The 22,161-nt window shown below is 50.0% G+C and overlaps 2 protein-coding genes across 4 annotated transcripts; both read left to right on the top strand.

The window, feature by feature from the left end:
- The first annotated feature begins 1,845 nt into the window (after positions 1–1,845).
- On the top strand, positions 1,846–5,173 carry pex10 (peroxisomal biogenesis factor 10). Of its 2 annotated transcripts, none has more exons than XM_068748569.1 (6): positions 1,846–2,119; positions 2,751–2,831; positions 2,900–3,312; positions 3,390–3,556; positions 3,790–3,906; positions 4,645–5,173. In XM_068748569.1, exons 1-6 carry the CDS (start codon positions 2,008–2,010, stop codon positions 4,697–4,699), a joined length of 945 nt encoding a protein of 314 aa, XP_068604670.1. In that variant the 5' UTR covers positions 1,846–2,007; the 3' UTR covers positions 4,700–5,173. The 2 variants fall into 2 exon arrangements, with proteins under 2 accessions (XP_068604670.1, XP_068604662.1); XM_068748561.1 differs by having other exon boundaries at positions 3,790–3,919.
- Positions 5,174–7,360: 2,187 nt separating this feature from the next.
- Positions 7,361–19,821, top strand: renbp (renin binding protein). 2 transcript variants are annotated; one of them, XM_068749020.1, is made up of 11 exons: positions 7,361–7,488; positions 9,279–9,384; positions 9,493–9,568; positions 9,643–9,718; positions 12,248–12,429; positions 13,893–14,120; positions 14,325–14,406; positions 14,504–14,679; positions 14,762–14,893; positions 14,970–15,057; positions 19,220–19,821. In XM_068749020.1, the coding sequence occupies exons 2-11, from the start codon at positions 9,284–9,286 to the stop codon at positions 19,297–19,299; spliced, it is 1,221 nt and encodes a 406-aa protein (XP_068605121.1). In that variant the 5' UTR covers positions 7,361–7,488; positions 9,279–9,283; the 3' UTR covers positions 19,300–19,821. The 2 variants fall into 2 exon arrangements, with proteins under 2 accessions (XP_068605121.1, XP_068605128.1); XM_068749027.1 differs by having other exon boundaries at positions 7,480–7,716.
- The last annotated feature ends 2,340 nt before the right edge of the window (positions 19,822–22,161 follow it).

Raw genomic sequence — 22,161 nt, 5'->3', positions numbered from 1 at the left:
CGTTTAGATCTAATGAAGGAGGGAAAGGATCCCATTTATGTGGCTAGCGAGCGTTTAGATCTAATGAAGGAGGGGAAAGGATCCCATTTATGTGGCTAGCGAGCGTTTGGATCTAATGAAGGAGGGAAAGGATCCCATTTATGTGGCTAGCGAGCGTTTAGATCTAATGAAGGAGGGAAAGGATCCCATTTATGTGGCTAGCGAGCGTTTAGATCTAATGAAGGAGGGAAAGGATCCCATTTATGTGGCTAGCGAGCGTTTAGATCTAATGAAGGAGGGAAAGGATCCCATTTATGTGGCTAGCGAGCGTTTAGATCTAATGAAGGAGGGAAAGGATCCCATTTATGTGGCTAGCGAGCGTTTAGATCTAATGAAGGAGGGAAAGGATCCCATTTATGTGGCTAGCGAGCGTTTAGATCTAATGAAGGAGGGAAAGGATCCCATTTATGTGGCTAGTGAGCGTTTGGATCTAATGAAGGAGGGAAAGGATCCCATTTATGTGGCTAGCGAGCGTTTAGATCTAATGAAGGAGGGAAAGGATCCCATTTATGTGGCTAGCGAGCGTTTAGATCTAATGAAGGAGGGAAAGGATCCCATTTATGTGGCTAGCGAGCGTTTAGATCTAATGAAGGAGGGAAAGGATCCCATTTATGTGGCTAGCGAGCGTTTAGATCTAATGAAGGAGGGAAAGGATCCCATTTATGTGGCTAGCGAGCGTTTAGATCTAATGAAGGAGGGAAAGGATCCCATTTATGTGGCTAGCGAGCGTTTAGATCTAATGAAGGAGGGAAAGGATCCCATTTATGTGGCTAGCGAGCGTTTAGATCTAATGAAGGAGGGAAAGGATCCCATTTATGTGGCTAGCGAGCGTTTAGATCTAATGAAGGAGGGAAAGGATCCCATTTATGTGGCTAGCGAGCGTTTAGATCTAATGAAGGAGGGGAAAGGATCCCATTTATGTGGCTAGCGAGCGTTTAGATCTAATGAAAGAGGGAAAGGATCCCATTTATGTGGCTAGCGAGTGTTTAGATCTAATGAAGGAGGGGAAAGGATCCCATTTATGTGGCTAGCGAGCGTTTAGATCTAATGAAGGAGGGAAAGGATCCCATTTATGTGGCTAGCGAGCGTTTAGATCTAATGAAGGAGGGAAAGGATCCCATTTATGTGGCTAGCGAGCGTTTAGATCTAATGAAGGAGGGAAAGGATCCCATTTATGTGGCTAGCGAGCGTTTAGATCTAATGAAGGAGGGGAAAGGATCCCATTTATGTGGCTAGCGAGCGTTTAGATCTAATGAAGGAGGGGAAAGGATCCCATTTATGTGGCTAGCGAGCGTTTAGATCTAATGAAGGAGGGAAAGGATCCCATTTATGTGGCTAGCGAGCGTTTAGATCTAATGAAGGAGGGAAAGGATCCCATTTATGTGGCTAGCGAGCGTTTAGATCTAATGAAGGAGGGAAAGGATCCCATTTATGTGGCTAGCGAGCGTTTAGATCTAATGAAGGAGGGAAAGGATCCCATTTATGTGGCTAGCGAGCGTTTAGATCTAATGAAGGAGGGAAAGGATCCCATTTATGTGGCTAGCGAGCGTTTAGATCTAATGAAGGAGGGAAAGGATCCCATTTATGTGGCTAGCGAGCATTTAGATCTAATGAAGGAGGGGAAAGGATCCCATTTATGTGGCTAGCGTGGTGAACCCGGGATGCGAGCAGATAAGCAGGAGAAACCATTGGCAGCTGGGGGGCGCTGAACCTGTCTCCACTCCCACAAACGGTGGCAGTGGCGGACGTAAAAGCTGCGCCACAACCGCCATTAAACAGCAGAAGAAGAAAAGGGAGCCAAAGAAGAAGAGGAGTTGGAGACGAGCTGGTTTTGTTTATGTTGCCGCTCCGTTGGTCACGTGATCTCGTTGAGGCGACGCTTCAAACGCGACTGGGCGAGCTAGCTAGCTAGCTAGCTTTCTATCGATGCGTTAGCGTGCCACTGCGGTTCTTCTACTTCAGCCGAAGATGCACCTCGACCCCGCAAACCAGTCCCAGCTGATCCGGTCCAGTCAGAAGGACGACTATTACCAAGCGTTCCTGCGGAACAAGGCCGGCGCTGCTCTGCACACGCTTGCTGGTAAGTTTCGGCGACTCCATCACCCGTAGCTAGTAGCTGGTAGCTGGTAGTTAGTAGCTAGTAGCTGGTAGTTAGTAGCTAGTAGCTAGTAGCTGGTAGCTGGTAGCTAGTGGCTAGTAGCTGGTAGTTAGTAGCTGGTAGCTAGTAGCAATTAGCAAGTAGCTGGTAGCTAGTAGCTGGTAGCTAGTGGCTAGTAGCTGGTAGCTAGTAGCTGGTAGCTAGTAGCAGGTAGTTAGTAGCTAGTAGCTGGTAGCTAGTAGCTAGTAGCGGGTAGCTGGTAGTTAGTAGCTAGTAGCAGGTAGTTGGTAGCTGGTAGCTAGTAGCTGGTAGCTAGTAGCTAGTAGCGGGTAGCTGGTAGTTAGTAGCTAGTAGCAGGTAGTTGGTAGCTGGTAGCTAGTAGCTGGTAGCTAGTAGCTAGTAGCGGGTAGCTGGTAGTTAGTAGCTAGTAGCAGGTAGTTAGTAGCTGGTAGCTAGTAGCTAGTAGCTGGTAGCTAGTAGCTGGTAGCTGGTAGCTGGTAGCTAGTAGTTAGTAGCTGGTAGCTGGTAGTTAGTAGCTAGCCAGTAGGTGCAGGATGCAGTGACAATAAAAGGATGTTTTTCAAAGCAAAGCAATGATCTCAGCTGTCTCCAGGATCCAGGCTGTGGCTGGACTGGAGGAAGGAGGTCGAGCTGCTGTCAGACTTCGCGTACTACGGTTTAACGACGCTCTCAGGTAGCTTCCGCCTCGCCAGCGCACCTTGCTGTGGTTTCTGATCGCGCTTTAATCGCTCTCCTCACCAGGTTGCCAAACCTTGGGCGAGGAGTACGTCAACATCATTCAGGTGGATCCCGGCCGAGGTCGAATCCCTTCTCGGGCCAGACGAGGCGTGTTTGTCCTCTTCCGTGTCTTCTGCCCTTACCTCCTGGACAAGGTGCTGGTGTGCCTGGAGAACGAGCTGGACGGCGGGCGGGAGAGCTGCGATGGCGTCAGGCGACACCGGGCAGCGTCTGGGCTGTGGAGCCTGGAGGCGATGCTGAGGAGGTGGATGCGGAGGGCGTTGGCGCCGCTGCCGGAGCCCCGGAGGACGGCGTGCCTCCCTGTGGTGCTGCTCCTCCGGCACGGCGTGGCCCTCCTGCATCGCCTCCACATCGCTCTGTTCTACATCAGCGGCAGGACGTATCACCTGTCCAAGAGGGCGGCTGGGATCGGCTACGTAGGCTCGTCTTCCTGCGTCATAGCACACCTCCACGTCGTTGATCCCCGGCTTCCTGCAACACTGTGTGTGTTTAGGTGCGAGGGGCGGCGCTGACCGGCGGCGAGGCCGCCATCCGAAGCTGCTACAAGCTGCTGGGCGTCGTGTCCCTGCTTCAGCTGCTCGTCAACATCTGGATGCAGCTCAGCAGCTGGAGGCGGAGGCGAACGGCCAGGCAAGAGTGGAAGCTGTACAGGAAGCTCAGGTACGCAGCAGGACCAGACATCTGTGGCACGGGGACGTCGTCAAGGCAACCAAATCCATAGTCTGCACAGGGATATCTCAGTGGCGCCGCCGTGTGGCTGTGCCATTCTTAAAACGCGGCGTCCTGTCTGGTGTGCAGCTCCTCTGTGGCCATCGCCAGACGACGACGATGACGATGATGAAGATGATGATGAGTGCCCCCCCCCCCACCGCTGTTCTTTCTGTTTTCCGCAGTCCTCGGCGAGCACAAGGCGTCGCCGTTCCCCGCTGCGTCCTCTGCCTGGAGGGGAGGAGACACGCCACGTCGACGCCCTGCGGGCACCTTTTCTGCTGGGAGTGCATCACCGGGTGGTGCGTCACCAAGGTCCGCCTCCGGAACTGCACTACCTGGCGAATTAGAATCGAGTCGGCGAGAGTCTGAGGCGTCCCGACCAGTGAGACTAAAACGCCTTGACAAAGTTTTAATGAGAATATTTGGAACGCCGTAAAAAATCCCCTTAAAGTATCGAGATGCTTGGAAACGTGCCTCAGGCGCTAAATATTGAGACCTGAATATCCCCGAGAATACTGCAGTAGAAGTACGGTAGGCCGTTTAATCGCACGTGTGAATGAGATGGAGATATTTCGTATTTATTTTTGTTTCTTAGAATCGACTTGACTTTGGTCGCTACGCTCTCGGCGCCTTAACGGCAGAAAGTTCTCAGAGTTTTGTAGCCACGGAAACGGCAAACGTCTCCCGCTGTTCGAGCTGCTGTCCGACGTGAAAACGTCCGTGTTTAGCGCCATCTGCTGGCAACGGGACGTAAACATTGCATGACGGGCATTCCGGTTTCAGCGTGGGGCAGTCACTGGAGGACGAACAACTCCTTGGTGTTTAGGAGCGCCACCCTGTGGACACAGTAAGACACTGCTTTTATACTGTGAGCAACCAAAGTTGAGGTTTGCGTCTGCCTGCAGAAGTCCGATAACGGGACCGCGGTTGACCCCCCAGTCGGCGTCGGGTGCGAGAGACCAGGCGATGCTGCCTGTTTTATTCCACTCCGTCTCTGCCCCCCCCCATAATGATGTGCTGTTCTTTGCTGCCCCCAGGCGGAGTGCCCGCTGTGCAGGGAGACGTTCCAGCCCCACCGCCTGGTCTACCTGAGGAACGGCTGCTAGAACGACAAACAGCTTTGGCCTCTGCTGGGATTTACCGGTGATGGGGGGGGGGGGTCTCCGGGGGCCCAGTGGGGAGCTGGTCTGGGGAACTGAAACTGCAGCTCCGAGGTTTTCTCGAAGGTTCCTGGAGGAAGAGAATGGAAAAAATGTCTGCCCGCATGCCCTGCCGCTTCGGAGCAGCGAGAGGGCGGGGCCAGTATCCCACACACCATCACGTACCGGGACCGCTGGCGCTGCTGCACCTGGACACGGACCAGAGGCCTTGAGAAACGTGGGACGGAGCAGGTGTTCATTAAACTGCACGTGGTTGGTGCTCACCCCCCCCCAAGCTTCTCCAACCGTTCCGGTTTGGCTCAGGGATGAGGATGCCCCTGCCGTGCAGAGCCCAGTGCACTTTGGGTAATAACACCATATCCTGTGTTTGTAAAACAAGTGTAATTAAAGCTGCGAGCAGCCTTGAGAGGTTGGGGTACGCGCTTATTTGCAATCCACAAATGTCAGAAACACGCGTTTGTCCTCTAGACGTGGCCCTGATGAAGCGTGTCAAGTTTGGGACCGATCGGACAATGTATGCTCCTGTTCCTGTAGGTGGCGCTGAGACCATCACCGTCAATGGCATGTACTCGAGTTCAGGTCTGGACTCTCATCCAGCGTGTGAAATTTGGAGACGGTCGGACCGTGTAAAGTGAAGCTCCGACAGCCACGCACGTCACGGCAAATCATCAAAGTTCGCAAGGCAGCCACGGCAACAGCGATTGGCGAAAACACAAAAGCTTCGCAATTTAGCGTCGTCAATGAGTCGAGAGGCCGTCGCCCGACTTTGAGATCGATATCTCGAAACCTCTAGGAGGAGTATCGCAAAGTTCGAGACCTATAAAATGGGAAAATGGCACATTCAAACGTGGCCTGTGATCTCATCGTTTGATCGATCAAAAATCCCTTCGCAATTTAACGTCGCGGGTACTTGACGATCACGTCACCCGAATTCGACGCAAATCCGATAAAGCGTCTGGGAGGAGTTCGTCAAAGTATGCCAAAAAACGTACATAATCCAATATGGCCGACATCCGGGTGGGCGGGGCTACAGAAAGCCAATTACAAATATGTCTGGAAGGACGATTTGGACGTTACCCCCAAATTTCGTGACTATCGGACAAACTACGTTCAAACTACGGCCTCCCGTGCGTTAGGGGGCGCTCTGGAGCCCCCGAAACACGCCGAGAGCAATCGCTTTACGAGCCGGTCGAGTTGGGGGATGTCCGTCTCCTGACCGATTTTCAAGAGTTTTTGCGTATGTTGAGGGGGTCAAAGCTACGCTACAAGGGAAAAACAATCAAGGGGGCGCCAAAGAGCCAATATGCGACGTAACGTTAAAATTACACAATCAAATCCTCGTAAGTACCGTTGCGAACCCGCACATAAAGTTTCGTGGGTTTTCATCGATCCTAAAGTCCTCAAAAACGCGTTCGTACATTTCAAATTTTCGCACGCCGTCCAAGATGGCTGACTTCCTGTCTGCGTATAAAATCTCAAAAATATTTACTAGCCTCGGGACCCCCAGAGGTACGACGTACTCGGATTTCGCGACGATCCGAGCACCTTTTCGGAGAAAAGCCGACTTCAGGTGGCGCTATGGAGCCCCCAAGCCATATCCAATTCCAATCAAATTCCAGATTTAGAAACTAGACACCAGATGTGACACTCCTATATGGTTTCGACACCTCTAGGTGCCCGGGAAGTGCCTCAAAAAGCCATTTGAAAATAATAATAATAATTTCTCAAAAAACAATAGGTTCCTTGAACCTTGGTTCTCGGAACCTAAAAAGAGTTTCAGATCAGACCCCCTTGTGCAGTAACTGGTTTCAAGAATCCATTTCATGTCTGAAAATGCGTTTGATAATAGACGCTTTTGAAAGAATTCACGAGAGAGAGAGAATTGTAACGCGTCCACCGTGAGCCTGGGTTCTGTCCGAGGGTTCTGCCTGTTAAAGGGAAGTGTTCCTTGCCTCCGCCTCCAGAGTTCTTGCTCTTGCGGGTCGAGTTGGGCTCTGTCTTTCCCTGCTAGTGCCTTGAGGTGACTTCCTGTTGTGATCTGGCGCTCATGATTCGTGTTCTCTTCAACGTTCTGGGGGCCACCAGAGGAGGCCTGGGGGGGTCGAAGGCCTCCGTTCCATCTGCCACCCTCCACATTTCTATTTCTCTCTTGCTGGTGCAGCCTTGGGGGGGGGGGGGTACTCTCCAGAGGTTATAAGCAGTAATCAAACAGCGTACTGCAGTGAGGTGGGTCCGATAGCAGCCCCTGCTCCTGGGGGGGTCTGGGGGCAGCGGTGTTGTGTGGCGCTTCTCGCCTGCCGATCACATGATCAACAAGACGATAAAGATCAATCAATTCCAGCCCAGAGTCCAAGCTCTGACTCTCTGTGAATGTGTGTGCGTGTGTGCGTGTGCGCGTGTGCGTATATTGACACTTACTTACACTTACACTTTAGTCGTCCACGTTTGCGATTGGTCAGAAGGTCCGGACACCGCCTCTTTTACGTGCACGCGCTCAAGCCGGGATCGACCCGCCGCGTTGCTATCGCACGGCGCGTGACCGTCTCGCGTGATTCGTCTCGTTCTTTGAAGGTAAGACGGCTCTGCGGGGGGAGGGGCCTTGCTGTGACGCCCTCCGCCTCCTTAGCACTTCCGTAGCAGCGCTGGTCACATGACACGCGGACGCGGACGCTGCGCTGACGTCAGCAAACGCCTTTGAGAGGTTGCGCCTGGGCTGCGAAGGTTAGAGCAGAACCGGGCTCTGTCAGAACCGCGTGCGACGCTCCGTTCCTCCGGTAACGCGGACGTTACGTTACATCAGTAACTGCTGCTGAAGCGGGTCTCGGGCCGTCACCGGAACCGCGGCGGCGAGCAGCGTGCAAACTTTGACGCTGACGTCATCATTTACTCATCCTGAACGAAGTGAAAACAGCAGGAGGCTAAAAAAAGATTACGAGTAACGGGCTGGAGGTAATGTAACGGAGATGCTCCAAATCAAAGCGCCCGGAGTGTGTTTGTGTGTACATTTAGTACTGTGTGTATACAGCGATATTCACACCCTCAACCTGCTCAGCGGTAATATGTGATGATGAATAGATAGAATGTTAGAGTACAAGTACAGTCACACAGTAGCATGTATTACAGTACAAGTACAGTCACACAGTAGCATATATTACAGTACAAGTACAGTCACACAGTAGCATGTGTTACAGTACAAGTACAGTCACACAGTAGCATGTGTTACAGTACAAGTACAGTCACACAGTAGTATGTATTTCAGTACAAGTACAGTCACACAGTAGCATGTGTTACAGTACAAGTACAGTCACACAGTAGCATGTATTACAGTACAAGTACAGTCACACAGTAGCATGTATTACAGTACAAGTACAGTCACACAGTAGCATGTGTTACAGTACAAGTACAGTCACACAGTAGCATGTATTACAGTACAAGTACAGTCACACAGTAGCATGTATTACAGTACAAGTACAGTCACACAGTAGCATGTGTTACAGTACAAGTACAGTCACACAGTAGCATGTGTTACAGTACAAGTACAGTCACACAGTAGCATGTATTACAGTACAAGTACAGTCACACAGTAGCATGTATTACAGTACAAGTACAGTCACACAGTAGCATGTATTACAGTACAAATACAGCCACACAGTAGCATGTATTACAATACAAGTACAGTCACACAGTAGCATGTATTACAGTACAAATACAGCCACACAGTAGCATGTATTACAATACAAGTACAGTCACACAGTAGCATGTATTACAGTACAAATACAGCCACACAGTAGCATGTATTACAATACAAATACAGTCAAACATCCTGTCTAAGAGGAGCATTTCTTGCGGTCTTGTTTCCGTTGAAAGTCCTTTGTACATAAATCATCGACATTTAACAATACCAATAAAACTAATATTAAATTACTCAATTGATGCAAAATAACAAAAAATTAAGAATTTGAATGCGTGAAAAGCATCCAGAACCGCCCAGCATGAAAAACAAACGCCCCCACAGCATCCGTTAGAATCTCAAACATCAAAGAACATCAAAGGTGCTTGATGTTGTGTTTGTGTCTTAAGTTTCCCGGGTGTGTGCTTCCTATTTTTGTGTATGTGGTTGAATTTCAGTGTGTGAGTGAGAGTGCTGGGGGGTCTCCAGTGAGGGATTAATAAAGTTGTTATTGTTTGCACCACGAATGGAAGAAGACGATCAGGTTTACGTTACTGGCCAAGGAGGAAAGGCAGATTTCAATGTCGGGGGTTCCGATAAAGGTCTTGAGACGTGAATGGCACTGAAAGAGTTAAACGAGTTGCCATTTCTCTGTATTCCTTGCCCCTAATCATTAAAACAATATATTCCATTCAGAAATAAGCTCTGAACACACATTCAGCGTACAACCAGCAAAAACATTGGCTTCTAATCTCAACCTGAAGGTTTTATATGATCTAATTGATAATTGAGCGCCCTGTGAAGCAGGAAGAAACGTCTCCACGTTCTCTCCTGACTTCAGGAACCATGTCTGCGGTGAAGCTGGAGGAGTGGCGAGCAAGGATTCGCTCAGAGCTGGACAGCGTTGTCGACTTCTGGCTCAAACACTCTCATGACCTGCTGCACGGGTACGGAGGTTACGCCGTAAACCCAGACTGGTGTGTGCGTGCGTGTGTGTGTGCGTGTGTGCGTGGCTGCCGTGCTCATGACCCCGAGCGTCCGCTTGCCCCTTGCAGAGGTTTCTTCACATGCATTGGCAGGGATGGGAGCGTTTATGACGAGCTGAAGTACGTCTGGCTGCAGGGCCGACAGGTACGTGACGCTGCCCGGGGGCCTCTGCATGTCAGCAGGTATGGTGTTAACATTTGGACTTACTTCTGGGACAGGTGTGGATGTATTGCCGCCTGTACCGGACCATGGACCGCTTCCACAAGCCTGAAATCCTTGAAGCAGCTGAAGCTGGTATGGGTGATCGACCGCTGTATCGTTCTTTCCGCCTTAAACGTTCATGTTTCTATAGAACTATGGCGTTCATGCAAGGGCTCAGTAAGTCTTTAAGTGAACCTCCCGGTTTGTAATCCCAGTGCAGAATGTTTTATCCACCTATAACTTATACAGGATCAGATGATTTAGGATTCCCATGTTCTTCTGATGAGAAGATCATGGTAGTCCTGGCTTCCTGCAGTAGGAAGCCAGGACTACCATGATCTGTTGAAGGCATTTTTTAATCATACCTATTCCCGTACTACCGGCTTTCCATTGTAGATTCTCACTGAGGGCATCAAAACCGTCACGGCCTAGGGCAGGGTAGGACCCAAATGCAAGGCAGCCAGGGGGGGGCAGGCACAGGGAAGGTCCAGGAGACAGGCGGGGTCGGTACACTGGGTAGTCAGGCAGGTCAGGCAGAAAGGTCCGGGGGGGGGGGGGGGGGGGCAGGTGAGGGTCAGACACCGGGTGGTCAGGCAGGTCAGGCAGACGGATCCGGGGGGCAGGCGCAGAGACAGGTCCAAGGGACAGGCGAGGGTCAGACACCAAAAGGTTATCGTCTACACCAGAGTCGATGAGAGCAACCACCTAGTGATCCCCTCCAGGGAAACGGAGCCGGGCTAGGGTCGTAGGCTGAGGGGCTGGTTCCGGATCGAGACCCGGCTCGCGAGGGCTCTCGGCCCGGCTAGTGAGCCGTGCTCCTTCAACGGACAGGTGCTGACAAAATGACCGGGCTGACCACAATACAGGCAGCAGCTTTGACCCAGGCGGCGTTCCCTCTCCTCAGGCGACAAACGAGCCCGGCCCAACTGCATGGGCTCTGCAGCAAAGGGAGGAGTCCCTTCCTCAGCCGAGCTGCGCCACCTCACGGGATGAAGGAGAAAGGGCCCCCCCGAGGATGCAGGGGCGAAGCGGCCCTTCTCGCCCCTGCTCTCCCGCAGGCGCGCGTTGATGCGGACCGCCAACGTGACCAGGGTGTCCTTTATTGTCTCTGACAGCCCGTGGTAGAAGGCGTCGCACAACGCGTCCGGGTTCCATGAGCTTCCGGCCGCCAGAGTGCGGAAGTGGATGGCGTAATCAGTTACGGTGCGCCCTGCTTGCGCCACCGTCATCAGGCCCCGGGCAGCCTCTCCCGGGGGTGACCTGGTCGAAAATCTTCCGTACCTTTGCGGAGAAATGGGACACGGAGAAGCAGACGGGGGTTTGCCTCTCCCACTCCGCCCTCGCCCAGTCGCGTGCTCTCCCCGTAAGGAGAGAGATGATGTAGGCGACGTGGAATCGCTCCGACGGGAAGGCGGAGGGCTGCTGCTCAAAAACCAGCGAACATTGGACTAAGAAGGGCCGACAGGTTCCCGGAGCTCCGGAGCAGCGTTCAGGCGGGGGCAGCCGTGTCTCCGTGGGGGCTTGTCCTGGGCTGGGTGGACCGCCGTGGCTCTGCCATCTTTTGGAGCTGCTCCTGGAGAACCGTCGCGTAGCGATCCTGTCGGGCTCCGAGGGACCGAAGTGCCTCAGCCAGGGATGCCAGCTGCTTCTCATGGCGCTGGATCGGGTTGTCAGGGTTGCCTGCTGGGTCCATTTTCTGGCAAGATTGTGCTGTCACTGCCTAGGGCAGGGTAGGACCCAAATGCGAGGCAGACAGGACCGGGGCGGGAGAGCAGGCACAAGGAAGGTCCAGGAGACAGGCGGGGTCGGTACACTGGGTGGTCAGGCAGACGGATCCGGGGGGGGCAGAGACAGGTTCAGGGGGCAGGCGAGGGTCAGACACCGGGTGGTCAGGCAGGTTAGGCAGACGGATCCGGGGGGCAGGCGAAGAGGCAGGGTCCGGGAAACAGGCAGGGTCGGTGCACGGTAGGTCTGGTTCAAGTGCTGGAAGGTAGGACGCATCACTAACAATCTGGCGTGGAGCAGAGGACTGAGCTGGGTAGAAATAGTGTCTGATGAGTAATACTGATGAGGTGCAGGTGGTGGCAGGAGCACAGCTGATGGGAATGAAGCTAATTGCACCCAGAATACACAAAGTTGCCTCCAAGAACCACTGACTTGGAGTATCAGGAGTGTTTGCACTTTTCCCCACGAGACATAGACCGCTAGATGTGGCAACACATTTGATGAAATAGCAATGTTATGATGAAATACTAAATAGATTTAAAATCTGAAGACTGTTGTACCTGAACGCCTCAAAACCATGCAAAAGTTAACGTCTGCAGCGGCGCTGTTCTCATTCATTTCACGTAACCATGCCGACGTGTAGTCACTAAGCTGGGTTCAGACACAGAGCGGAGGAAGGCAGGGAAGGAGGGCGAATTGGATTGCCACCATGGCAACCGTAGGTTAGTACTGTAATATTAGTACAGGAGAAACAAACTGCTGATGTTTTTATGTTCTGCTCGACTGTGCACGGAAGGGTTCCCTGCGTTTTGGCTGCTCCACAGAGCGGCTAAAAGCCAGTTCTATCAGCAGCTGTGGATCACGGCTACTTCCTGGTGCTTGTTGTCTGCATCGTAGGCGGAGAGTTCCTGAGAAGGTTCGGCCGTGTAAACGCTGGCGGCAGCGGTCCGTGGAAGTGTGCCTTCTGCTTAACCCGAGACGGCAGAGCAGTGAAAGTACAGAGGAGCATATTCAGCGAGTGTTTCTACATCATGGCCATGGATGAACTGAGCAGGATCACTGGTGACAAGGACATGCAGGTAAAAAAAACGATTACACACACACATCTGTGGAAAAACAGTTTCCCATCATAATGATTTCTGCATGAAAGTTATAATTGGTTTACAGTTGTAACTTTACAGATTTTTTTATTGTACTTGCTGTAAATTTCATTGAAACTCCTGAATATTTCTAAAATCATGATATTTCTAAATCGCAAAAGGCACCTGTCTACAACATGGTCGATGTGTTGGCTGGATTTCCCAAAATGTTTACTGATGGATAGACAGAGTGTGTGTGTGTGATTCAAGAACTACTTTATAGACTGCCTGGGCTCATTAACCCATCATAATTAAGCAGATGAAAGGTCTGCCGTTGGTTTTACTTTGACAACATTCAAGATTCAAGATACTTTATTATCATTATGCAAACATAATAAAATCGTGTGAAGGCCCACGTTTTAAGGCACACATCGGAACATAACGAAAAAAACATCTCTCTTAAAGCAACAATATATACACAGAGAGAATGAGACAGGATCAAGCAAATAGTGCAAAATAGCGACAGCAGCACAGCGGGACAGACACAGAACGTCCCCAGTGGGACAGGCTCAGAGCGTCCCCAGTGGGACAGGTTCAGAGCGTCCCCAGTGGGACAGGCACAGAGCGTCCCCAGTGGGACAGGCACAGAGCGTCCCCAGCGGGACAGACACAGAGCGTCCCCAGTGGGACAGGCTCAGAGCGTCCCCAGTGGGACAGGCACAGAGCGTCCCCAGCGGGACAGGCACAGAGCGTCCCCAGTGGGACAGGCACAGAGCGTCCCCAGCGGGACAGGCACAGAGCGTCCCCAGCGGGACAGGCACAGAGCGTCCCCAGCGGGACAGGCACAGAGCGTCCCCAGCGGGACAGGCACAGAGCGTCCCCAGCGGGACAGGCACAGAGCGTCCCCAGCGGGACAGGCTCAGAGCGTCCCCAGTGGGACAGGCACAGAGCGTCCATTCCGAGTCCCAGCTCCTTCATAACCACACAAGTGAAAAATACAATCCAGGAAGTAGGTGTATCTGTATCTACCATAAAGAGAAGACTTCAAAGGAAGGACTTCAAATGATTCTTTGAAGTCTAAAATGTAAATTTGTATTTATGGTAATGCTAATTGGAGTTTTTACCTCACCCAATTCGGGGTTCTAAACTTTAGGTTGAGGGTGTTGCTCTATACCAGGGACTGGCGTCATTTTTCAGGACGCCAGTCCTCGAGGCCAAGGTGTCAACACTTACTTCTTTAATAAAATCATTTGTAAATTATCTGTTATTACAGTTTTTGCACTATTTTTAAACGTGTCCAGTTAACTACCAAGTGCCTTAGTTGACCATTATATATAAATCAGTGTTGTCCAGGACACGAAAGTCTCCTTCATGTATTCTCTGTCAGCGAATGGTTTTCCATGTTTCGCTATGCAATGAGAAATGTTATAACTCCCCTCCGTGGCCTCTGCTTGTGTTGCTAGCTTGAGGCTGAACAGGTGATGGAGCAGTTGATCTACTGGGTCCGGCAGGACTCATCAGGCCTGGGCCGGCCTCAGCTCCCTGGAGACGTTCCTACGAACAGCATGGCCGTTCCCATGATGCTCTTGTGTCTGGTGCAACAGCTAACCGAAGGCCGAGAGCAGAAGGCCGTTCAGGTGTACAGAGAGCTGGGCGCCTGGTGTGTGCAGCAGATCCTTCAACACATCCAGGTATGAAATGTATGGTAGACTACAATGTAGATATTTTGTAAATAGTTTTTGTTTCAAACCATTAATTATTTACATTTCCCAAAGTTCACATCTCGAGCTGAAGCCAATGTTTCTGCTCAACTTAGTGACTCTGCTGGAAGATTGCTAGTTAGCGTAGCTGCAATGTGCTGAGTGTGACAATGGATTTCCTGTAACTTTCTACAGAGAGGCGGCAAAGCTATTTTGGAGACCGTGTCTCTGGATGGATCAGAGCTGCCGGGTTGTCAGGGCCGACTACAGAACCCAGGTGAACGGCGTCAGATTGAAACAAACGCCATGCTTGTGATGAACTCCTTTCCTTCTTTGAATATTTTAACATTTTCCTTTTTATTTTGGTCACTCAGGGCATGCCCTGGAAGCAGGTTGGTTCCTCCTTCAGTTTAGTGCTGCACAAGGAGACGAGGAGCTTCAGAAGATAGCCATTGACAAGTTTGTGGAGCTCCCTTATGAGACCGGCTGGGATAAACAATATGGTGGTCTCTTCTACTTCCTGGACGTGGACGGTTTCTGCCCCACACAGGTGAATCGATCGTCAGATGTCGGTCACTGTTTCGTAAAATGACTGGAGTCAGAGTGGAGGGTCCTTTCGTGTTTTTGCCTAGTTGGAGTGGAGAATGAAGCTGTGGTGGCCGCACTGTGAAGCCCTCATTGCCTTCCTGATGGCCTACAGTCAAACCAAGAGGCCAGAGCTGCTGGAGAGATTCTCTCAAGTTTATGACTACGTCTTTAGCCACGTGAGTTTACACAGCCCCTCCAGTGCTGAGGAAAAACAAAGCCGTTGTACTTCTAACACACAGTCCATGACGGCAGTTTCCTGATGGGGAGAACGGCGAGTGGTTTGGCTATTTGACACAAGAAGGGCAAGTGGCACTGGATTTTAAAGGAGGACCCTTTAAAGGTAAGAACATCAACTGGAAAGCAGGAAAAAAGCTCCAGCATCTAACATGAATACCTTTTAAAGACAGTATGGAAACATTGTTCGTGAATATTGATCAGAAGTCCATGTTCTTTGTGGAGATTTTGGTATTGATCGAATGAATTCCATGAACACAATGAACACAATGTTTGAGTCTTTATCCACTGACTGTTAAATCCAGCTGATCAACAATATATTAAGCAACAAAAGATTATGTTGGCAGAGCTTCTGAAATATTTCTTAACATGATGTAATTGCATGAGAAATTGTCCATTAAATCAACACAACAGACAAAAGTACACAGGCAGCAATGAGTCTGGGTTGGCTTCACATTCAAGTTTATTATCTAAAATTGTCCCCAGATATATACAGTCGTCCCTCGATATAATGCAGTTCATCTTCTGCGACTTCGCTGCTTCGCGGAGTTTTAATGCAATTTTTCAGATTATTTTTTTGCACTTGAACGCGCCTTGAAACGGCGCAAGACGAAGGGGCGCGGTCGGAGGAACTGTGAAATACGCGCGAGTTGCTATTAATAACTTCTCATGTGTTCAACCTCGTAGGTTGATCATTAAAATTAAATTCGTTATTTCTAAAAGCTATCATGTTTATTTGTTAAGCGTTTGTTTAATAGCGCTCTTATTCTCTGTGTAAAAAGAGGCTTTTATTTTGTAGGAGCATAAACGTCACGTCCCTTTTGGGTTTTGTTTCTTCCTGTTGCTACATGTAGCCGCTGCCGTTCCGCTGTGCTAAGCTATCCAATAAAGCAGCATGAGAGGCTAAAGACAGCACGAGTAGAATATTTGTTCTTCTGCACTCCAAGCGGCTCTTTCCTCGACCTGCACGCCTTAACATTATTAACAGGAAAACGTTTACTGTACGTACTATATATTTATATTTCTCAAACAAATGTTTAGTTCTGAAAAGGTTCTGATCTTTGGTTTCATTCTATAATACTGAAACAATCTATTTAGATTAATGCCTGCCTGTTAAACGTGTATAAAGTGTGTGGTGAGGGGTTTTACAGCCTTAAACCATTTATGTACATGTATAATAATTGTAAAAAAATAAAGATCACTACATTTTGGAACGTAACCCCCGCGGAAAATGAGGGACTACTGTACCATGTTTTTCGAACTATAACTCACATGGATGGTGATGGAAGAATAACAGATGAGGTGAGACAGGAAGCTCCTCTGAATATGATGTTTGCAGATGACATTGTGATCTGCAGGTAGAGGAGAATCTAGAGAAGTGGAGGTCTGCTCTAGAAAAGAGAGGGATGAAGGAGAGCAGGAGTAAAACAGAGTACATGTGTGTACATGAGAAGGTCCCAGGGGGGACAGTGAAGCTACAAGGAAGAGACGTAAAGAAGGGAGAGGACTTCAGGTACCTCGGGTCAACAGAGCAGAGTGATGGAGAGAATGTGGAAAGGAGGTGAAGAATCGTGTGCAGGCAGGCTGGAACGGGGGGAGGAGAGTATCAGGTGTGCTCTGTGATAGGACGAAGGGACAGGTCTACAAGACAGTGGTGAGGACAGCCATGATGGACGGCTTAGAGACAGTGGTGAGGACAGCCATGATGGACCGCTTAGAGACAGTGGTGAGGACAGCCATGATGGACGGCTTAGAGACCGTGGTGAGGACAGCCATGATGGACGGCTTAGAGACAGTGGTGAGGACAGCCATGATGGATGGCTTAGAGACAGTGGTGAGGACAGCCATGATGGACGGCTTAGAGACAGTGGTGAGGACAGCCATGATGGACGGCTTAGAGACAGTGGTGAGGACAGCCATGATGGACGGCTTAGAGACATTGGTGAGGACAGCCATGATGGACGGCTTAGAGACAGTGGTGAGGACAGGCATGATGGACGGCTTAGAGACAGTGGTGAGGACAGGCATGATGGACGGCTTAGAGACAGTGGTGAGGACAGCCATGATGGATGGCTCAGAGACAGTGGTGAGGACAGCCATGATGGACGGCTTAGAGACAGTGGTGAGGACACCCATGATGGACGGCTTAGAGACAGTGGTGAGGACAGCATGATGGACAGCTCAGAGACAGTGGTGAGGACAGACATGATGGACGGCTCAGAGACAGTGGTGAGGACAGCCATGATGGACGGCTTAGAGACAGTGGTGAGGACAGACATGATGGACGGCTTAGAGACAGTGGTGAGGACAGCCACAATGGACGGCTTAGAGACAGTGGTGAGGACAGCCATGATGGACGGCTTAGAGACAGTGGTGAGGACAGCCATGATGGACGGCTTAGAGACAGTGGTGAGGACAGCCATGATGGACAGCTTAGAGACAGTGGTGAGGACAGCCATGATGGACAGCTTAGAGACAGTGGTGAGGACAGCATGATGGATGGCTCAGAGACAGTGGTGAGGACAGCCATGATGGACGGCTTAGAGACAGTGGTGAGGACAGCCATGATGGACGGCTCAGAGACAGTGGTGAGGACAGCCATGATGGACGGCTCAGAGACAGTGGTGAGGACAGGCATGATGGACGGCTTAGAGACAGTGGTGAGGACAGCCATGATGGACGGCTTAGAGACAGTGGTGAGGACAGCATGATGGACGGCTCAGAGACAGTGGTGAGGACAGTCATGATGGACGGCTCAGAGACAGTGGTGAGGACAGCCATGATGGACGGCTCAGAGACAGTGGTGAGGACAGACATGATGGACGGCTTAGAGACAGTGGTGAGGACAGCCATGATGGACAGCTTAGAGACAGTGGTGAGGACAGCATGATGGACGGCTCAGAGACAGTGGTGAGGACAGTCATGATGGACGGCTCAGAGACAGTGGTGAGGACAGCCATGATGGACGGCTCAGAGACAGTGGTGAGGACAGACATGATGGACGGCTTAGAGACAGTGGTGAGGACAGCCATGATGGACGGCTTAGAGACAGTGGTGAGGACAGACATGATGGACGGCTTGGAGACAGTGGTGAGGACAGACATGATGGACGGCTTGGAGACAGTGGTGAGGACAGACATGATGGACGGCTTAGAGACAGTGGTGAGGACAGACATGATGGACGGCTCAGAGACAGTGGTGAGGACAGACATGATGGACGGCTTAGAGACAGTGGTGAGGACAGCCATGATGGACGGCTTAGAGACAGTGGTGAGGACAGACATGATGGACGGCTTGGCGACAGTGGTGAGGACAGCCATGATGGACGGCTTGGCGACAGTGGCTTTGACAGGAGGCGGAGCTAAAAGTGGCAGAGATGAAGATGCAGAGGTTCTCCTTGGGAGTGACCAGGCTGGACAGGATTAGATGGGGAAGAGACATGGACGTAGTGAGGGAGGACATGAGAGTGGCTGGTGTTGGGGAGGACGATGCAAAGGACAGGGTGGAGTGGAGAAGGTTGGGCTGCTATGGTGACCCCTCACAGGAAAAGCCGAGCAGCCATAACACGTTTTATTCATAAAATGATGGTATAATGGCTAAATAGCTCTTTCACACAAAGACCTGAAATACAATCCGACCTCAAACTTGGTTTCCTTTTGTGTTTCCTGCAACAGGTGAAACAAAGTTATGCCTGAATTCGTAGGGGAGAAGTGAACAGACAAAATAAGAGGAAAGAAGTACAGCGTTGTATTTGATTAAGTGAAAAACTGCAAGCGAAGGTTGGGTGTGGCAGAAAACGAGTCGACAGAAACACTCGGTCCCTGAGAACCCAACAATCAAACAAAGGGAACCAATCGGACCGGATTAAACACAACCAAGACTCAAAAATATATCATGTGAATAACACAACGCGGTGTCTAGCATGCCATCAACAAAACACAATGACCGACTAACTAACAAGTGCTTTCAATCAAACATGTTAGCAATTTCACAAACTGATTTGAAGTGACTCCGGTCCAGTGGAATAGCTGACCGGGAAAACGTGGCTCAAGCAGGTTTTCAGGTGTCTGGTACCTGACACGGGCGGTGGGAAGGCATCGGAAAGGGAGCGTGTGGCTTTCAAACAAGTTGAGGACAGCTCTGTGATAGGACGAAGGGACCTATCACAGAGCTGTCACAGAGCTGACCTATCACAGCGGCATGAAAGGCCTCACCCACCCCAAGATCTATTGATCCACTGATCTGAGGTGATCTTCTCTCTTCTTTAGGGTTCTTCCACTTGCCTCGTTGCCTGTACATGTGTGAGCGCATTCTGGATGGTCTGCTGGCGAAACAGGACTCCCTTTGATAAGGCCGTTACCCTTGAGGTCACAGACCTCAATGCATAATCGTGCCTCTGTAAAGTTACCTGTGTGATCCCAGGACTCGCAGCTCACCATTGAGCACCTTCAGGGATCTGTTACGGGGTGGCTGAGCAGTAGTCTAATAGTGAATATTATGAGCTTCTCAAATTATTATCCTCATTATCTAAACAGCTCAAAGACATGATTATACAAAATGGAATGTGCTAAACATAATTAATTCTGCCTAAGATAATTGTCCTTGTCCGGCTACTATGACAAAGTTGATTGTTTTGCTAACACAAAGAAATTAATAATTTGATCTCAGTCCGTCTTGAAAATGTCAAACTCGTTTTGACTACTTTTAAAAATGTTTCTAATATACAAGCGTTCTGATTATTAAATGTTATTACATTATTTCTCGGCTTAATGTGTTAGAATGTGAATGGAGATATAAAACTTGGGACATTATGTAAAATGTCAATAAAATCATGATCTATTGATTAGACTGTTCTGGTCCATTTTAAAAACGAGACAATAAACGATTTATCTTCAGGACTTTGCATCAGTATTCATAGCCGTTGGATTTCTCCACACATTGTCTCATTGTAACCACAAACCTTGTGAGTTATTCGGCCCGAGCGCCTATCCTAGGCGTAAGGGGCGGGGCTATTGCTTTTGCAACGCAGAAGACAAAGAGTTGACGAGCGCAGCTCGTCAACCCTCAGCATCCAACTTTGCCATGCTGTTGAGGACGACCAACACACCCATGCACACACACACCGACACTCAACAACACACACACACACACACAGAGATCCACAAACACGAGTTGACGAGCGCAGCGAGTCAACTCGTGTTTGTAACTGTCTTCCGATGGTTGACGAGCGCAGCGAGTCAACCATCGGGCGACCAACACACCCACGACACTCAACAGCACACACACACACACCCCGACACTAAACAACACAGACACACAGACACACACACACACGAGTTGACGAGCGCAGCGAGTCAACTCGTGTTTGTGTGTGTTTGTGTGCCCCCACAGACGCGTAGCCCTCGTCGAGACCGTTCCGAAAATGTATTTTGTGTAAAAATCGCATACTCACAAAAAAAGTTATATTGTTTTTGCAAAAATTCTTTATTCTTCTTTAATCTTTTTCTTTTTAGGCCCGAGCGCCTATCCTAGGCGTAAGGGGCTATTGCTTTTGCAACGCAGAAGACAAGTTGACGAGCGCAGCTTGTCAACCCTCGGCATCAAAACTTTGCCATGCTGTTGAGGACGACCAACACACTCACGCACACACACACCGACACTCAACAGCACACACACACACCGACACTAAACAACACAGACACACACACACAGACACACACACACACACACAGACGCGTAGCCCTCGTCGAGACCATTCCAAAAATGTATTTTGTGTAGAAATCGCATACTCAGAAAAAAAGTTATATTGTTTTTGCAAAAATTCTTTCTTCTTCTTTCTTCTTCTTTGTTCTGCTGTTTAAACGGCAATTTGACCCCCTGAACATGCTCGAAAAGTCACCAAACTTTGAACCAAGCTCAGAACCGGCAAAATATTAATTATTTTATGTGTTTTGAAATTGGGCATGAAAAAGTGGCGCGCTAGCGCCACCTACAAAAATCACAATGCATTGTGCCTATGGGGGGTCCGACGCCAACTTTGTCGGACAGCCACGAAATTCGGTACACACATGCGTCAAGTCAGGACAAAAAAAAAAAGTATTATGGCCACGCCCCCAGACACACAGGAAGGCGGCCATATTGGATATAATTTTAAAAACTGCAGAGTCAGCGTTTGCACACACACACACTCCAATCCAAACCAAATTTTAAACACTTATTAACCCTTCCTACCTGGACACTTTAAAAGGGAAACTTTGACAATCAGCCTTACAGCGCCCCCTAGAGAACGATAACAAAAATTGAATGGGAATTAAAAAAACACTTTGCCAGAAATGATTGAAACTTACCAGAAAAGTCCCTCATGTGGTCCCGATCAAAAAACACAATCGTAACCATGCTGTTGTTTTTACGCTGTTGCCGTGGCGATGGCAACCCCTCCTATGGGGAGCGGTCCGACGCCAACTTTGTCGGACAGCCACGAAATTCGGTACAGACATGCGTCATGTCAGGGCAAAAAAAAAAAGTATTGTGGCCACGCCCCCAGACACACAGGAAGGCGGCCATATTGGATTGAAACTCCTGATGGCAGATGGCCATATAATCCAAATAACGATTTGACTAAACTGTGAGCTACTCATGCAGCTCAAATCTAAACACTTGCAAAGCACTCAGGACAAAAGCGGCGTGCGTCGGCGGGTCAGCTCAACGGCCTGTCGGCCGGCGAGGGCCTACAACGCCGCTTGCGGCTTTAATTAGGCCCGAGCGCCTATCCTAGGCGTAAGGGGCTATTGCTTTTGCAACGCAGAAGACAAGTTGACGAGCGTAGCGAGTCAAACCTCGACAAAGTTGACGAGCGCAGCTCGTCAACCCTCGGCATCCAACTTTGCCATGCTGTTGAGGACGACCAACACACTCACACACACACACACCGACACTCAACAGCACACACACACACACCCCGACACTAAACAACACACACATACAGGCATGAAAAAGTGGCGCGCTAGCGCCAACTACAAAATTCACAATGCATTGTGCCTATGGGGGGTCCGATGCCAACTTTGTCGGACAGCCACGAAATTCGGTACACACATGCGTCAAGTCAGGGCAAAAAAAAAAGTATTATGGCCACGCCCCCAGACACACAGGAAGGCGGCCATACCAATCTGTATGTGTGTGTTGTTTAGTGTCGGGGTGTGTGTGTGTGCTG

The sequence above is a fragment of the Brachionichthys hirsutus genome, chromosome 2 (genome assembly GCF_040956055.1).
Source record: "Brachionichthys hirsutus isolate HB-005 chromosome 2, CSIRO-AGI_Bhir_v1, whole genome shotgun sequence".
NCBI classification, from domain to species: Eukaryota; Metazoa; Chordata; class Actinopteri; order Lophiiformes; family Brachionichthyidae; genus Brachionichthys; species Brachionichthys hirsutus.
The sequence above is the reverse complement of the archived record's forward strand: the minus strand, read 5'-3'. Positions and strand labels throughout refer to the sequence as shown.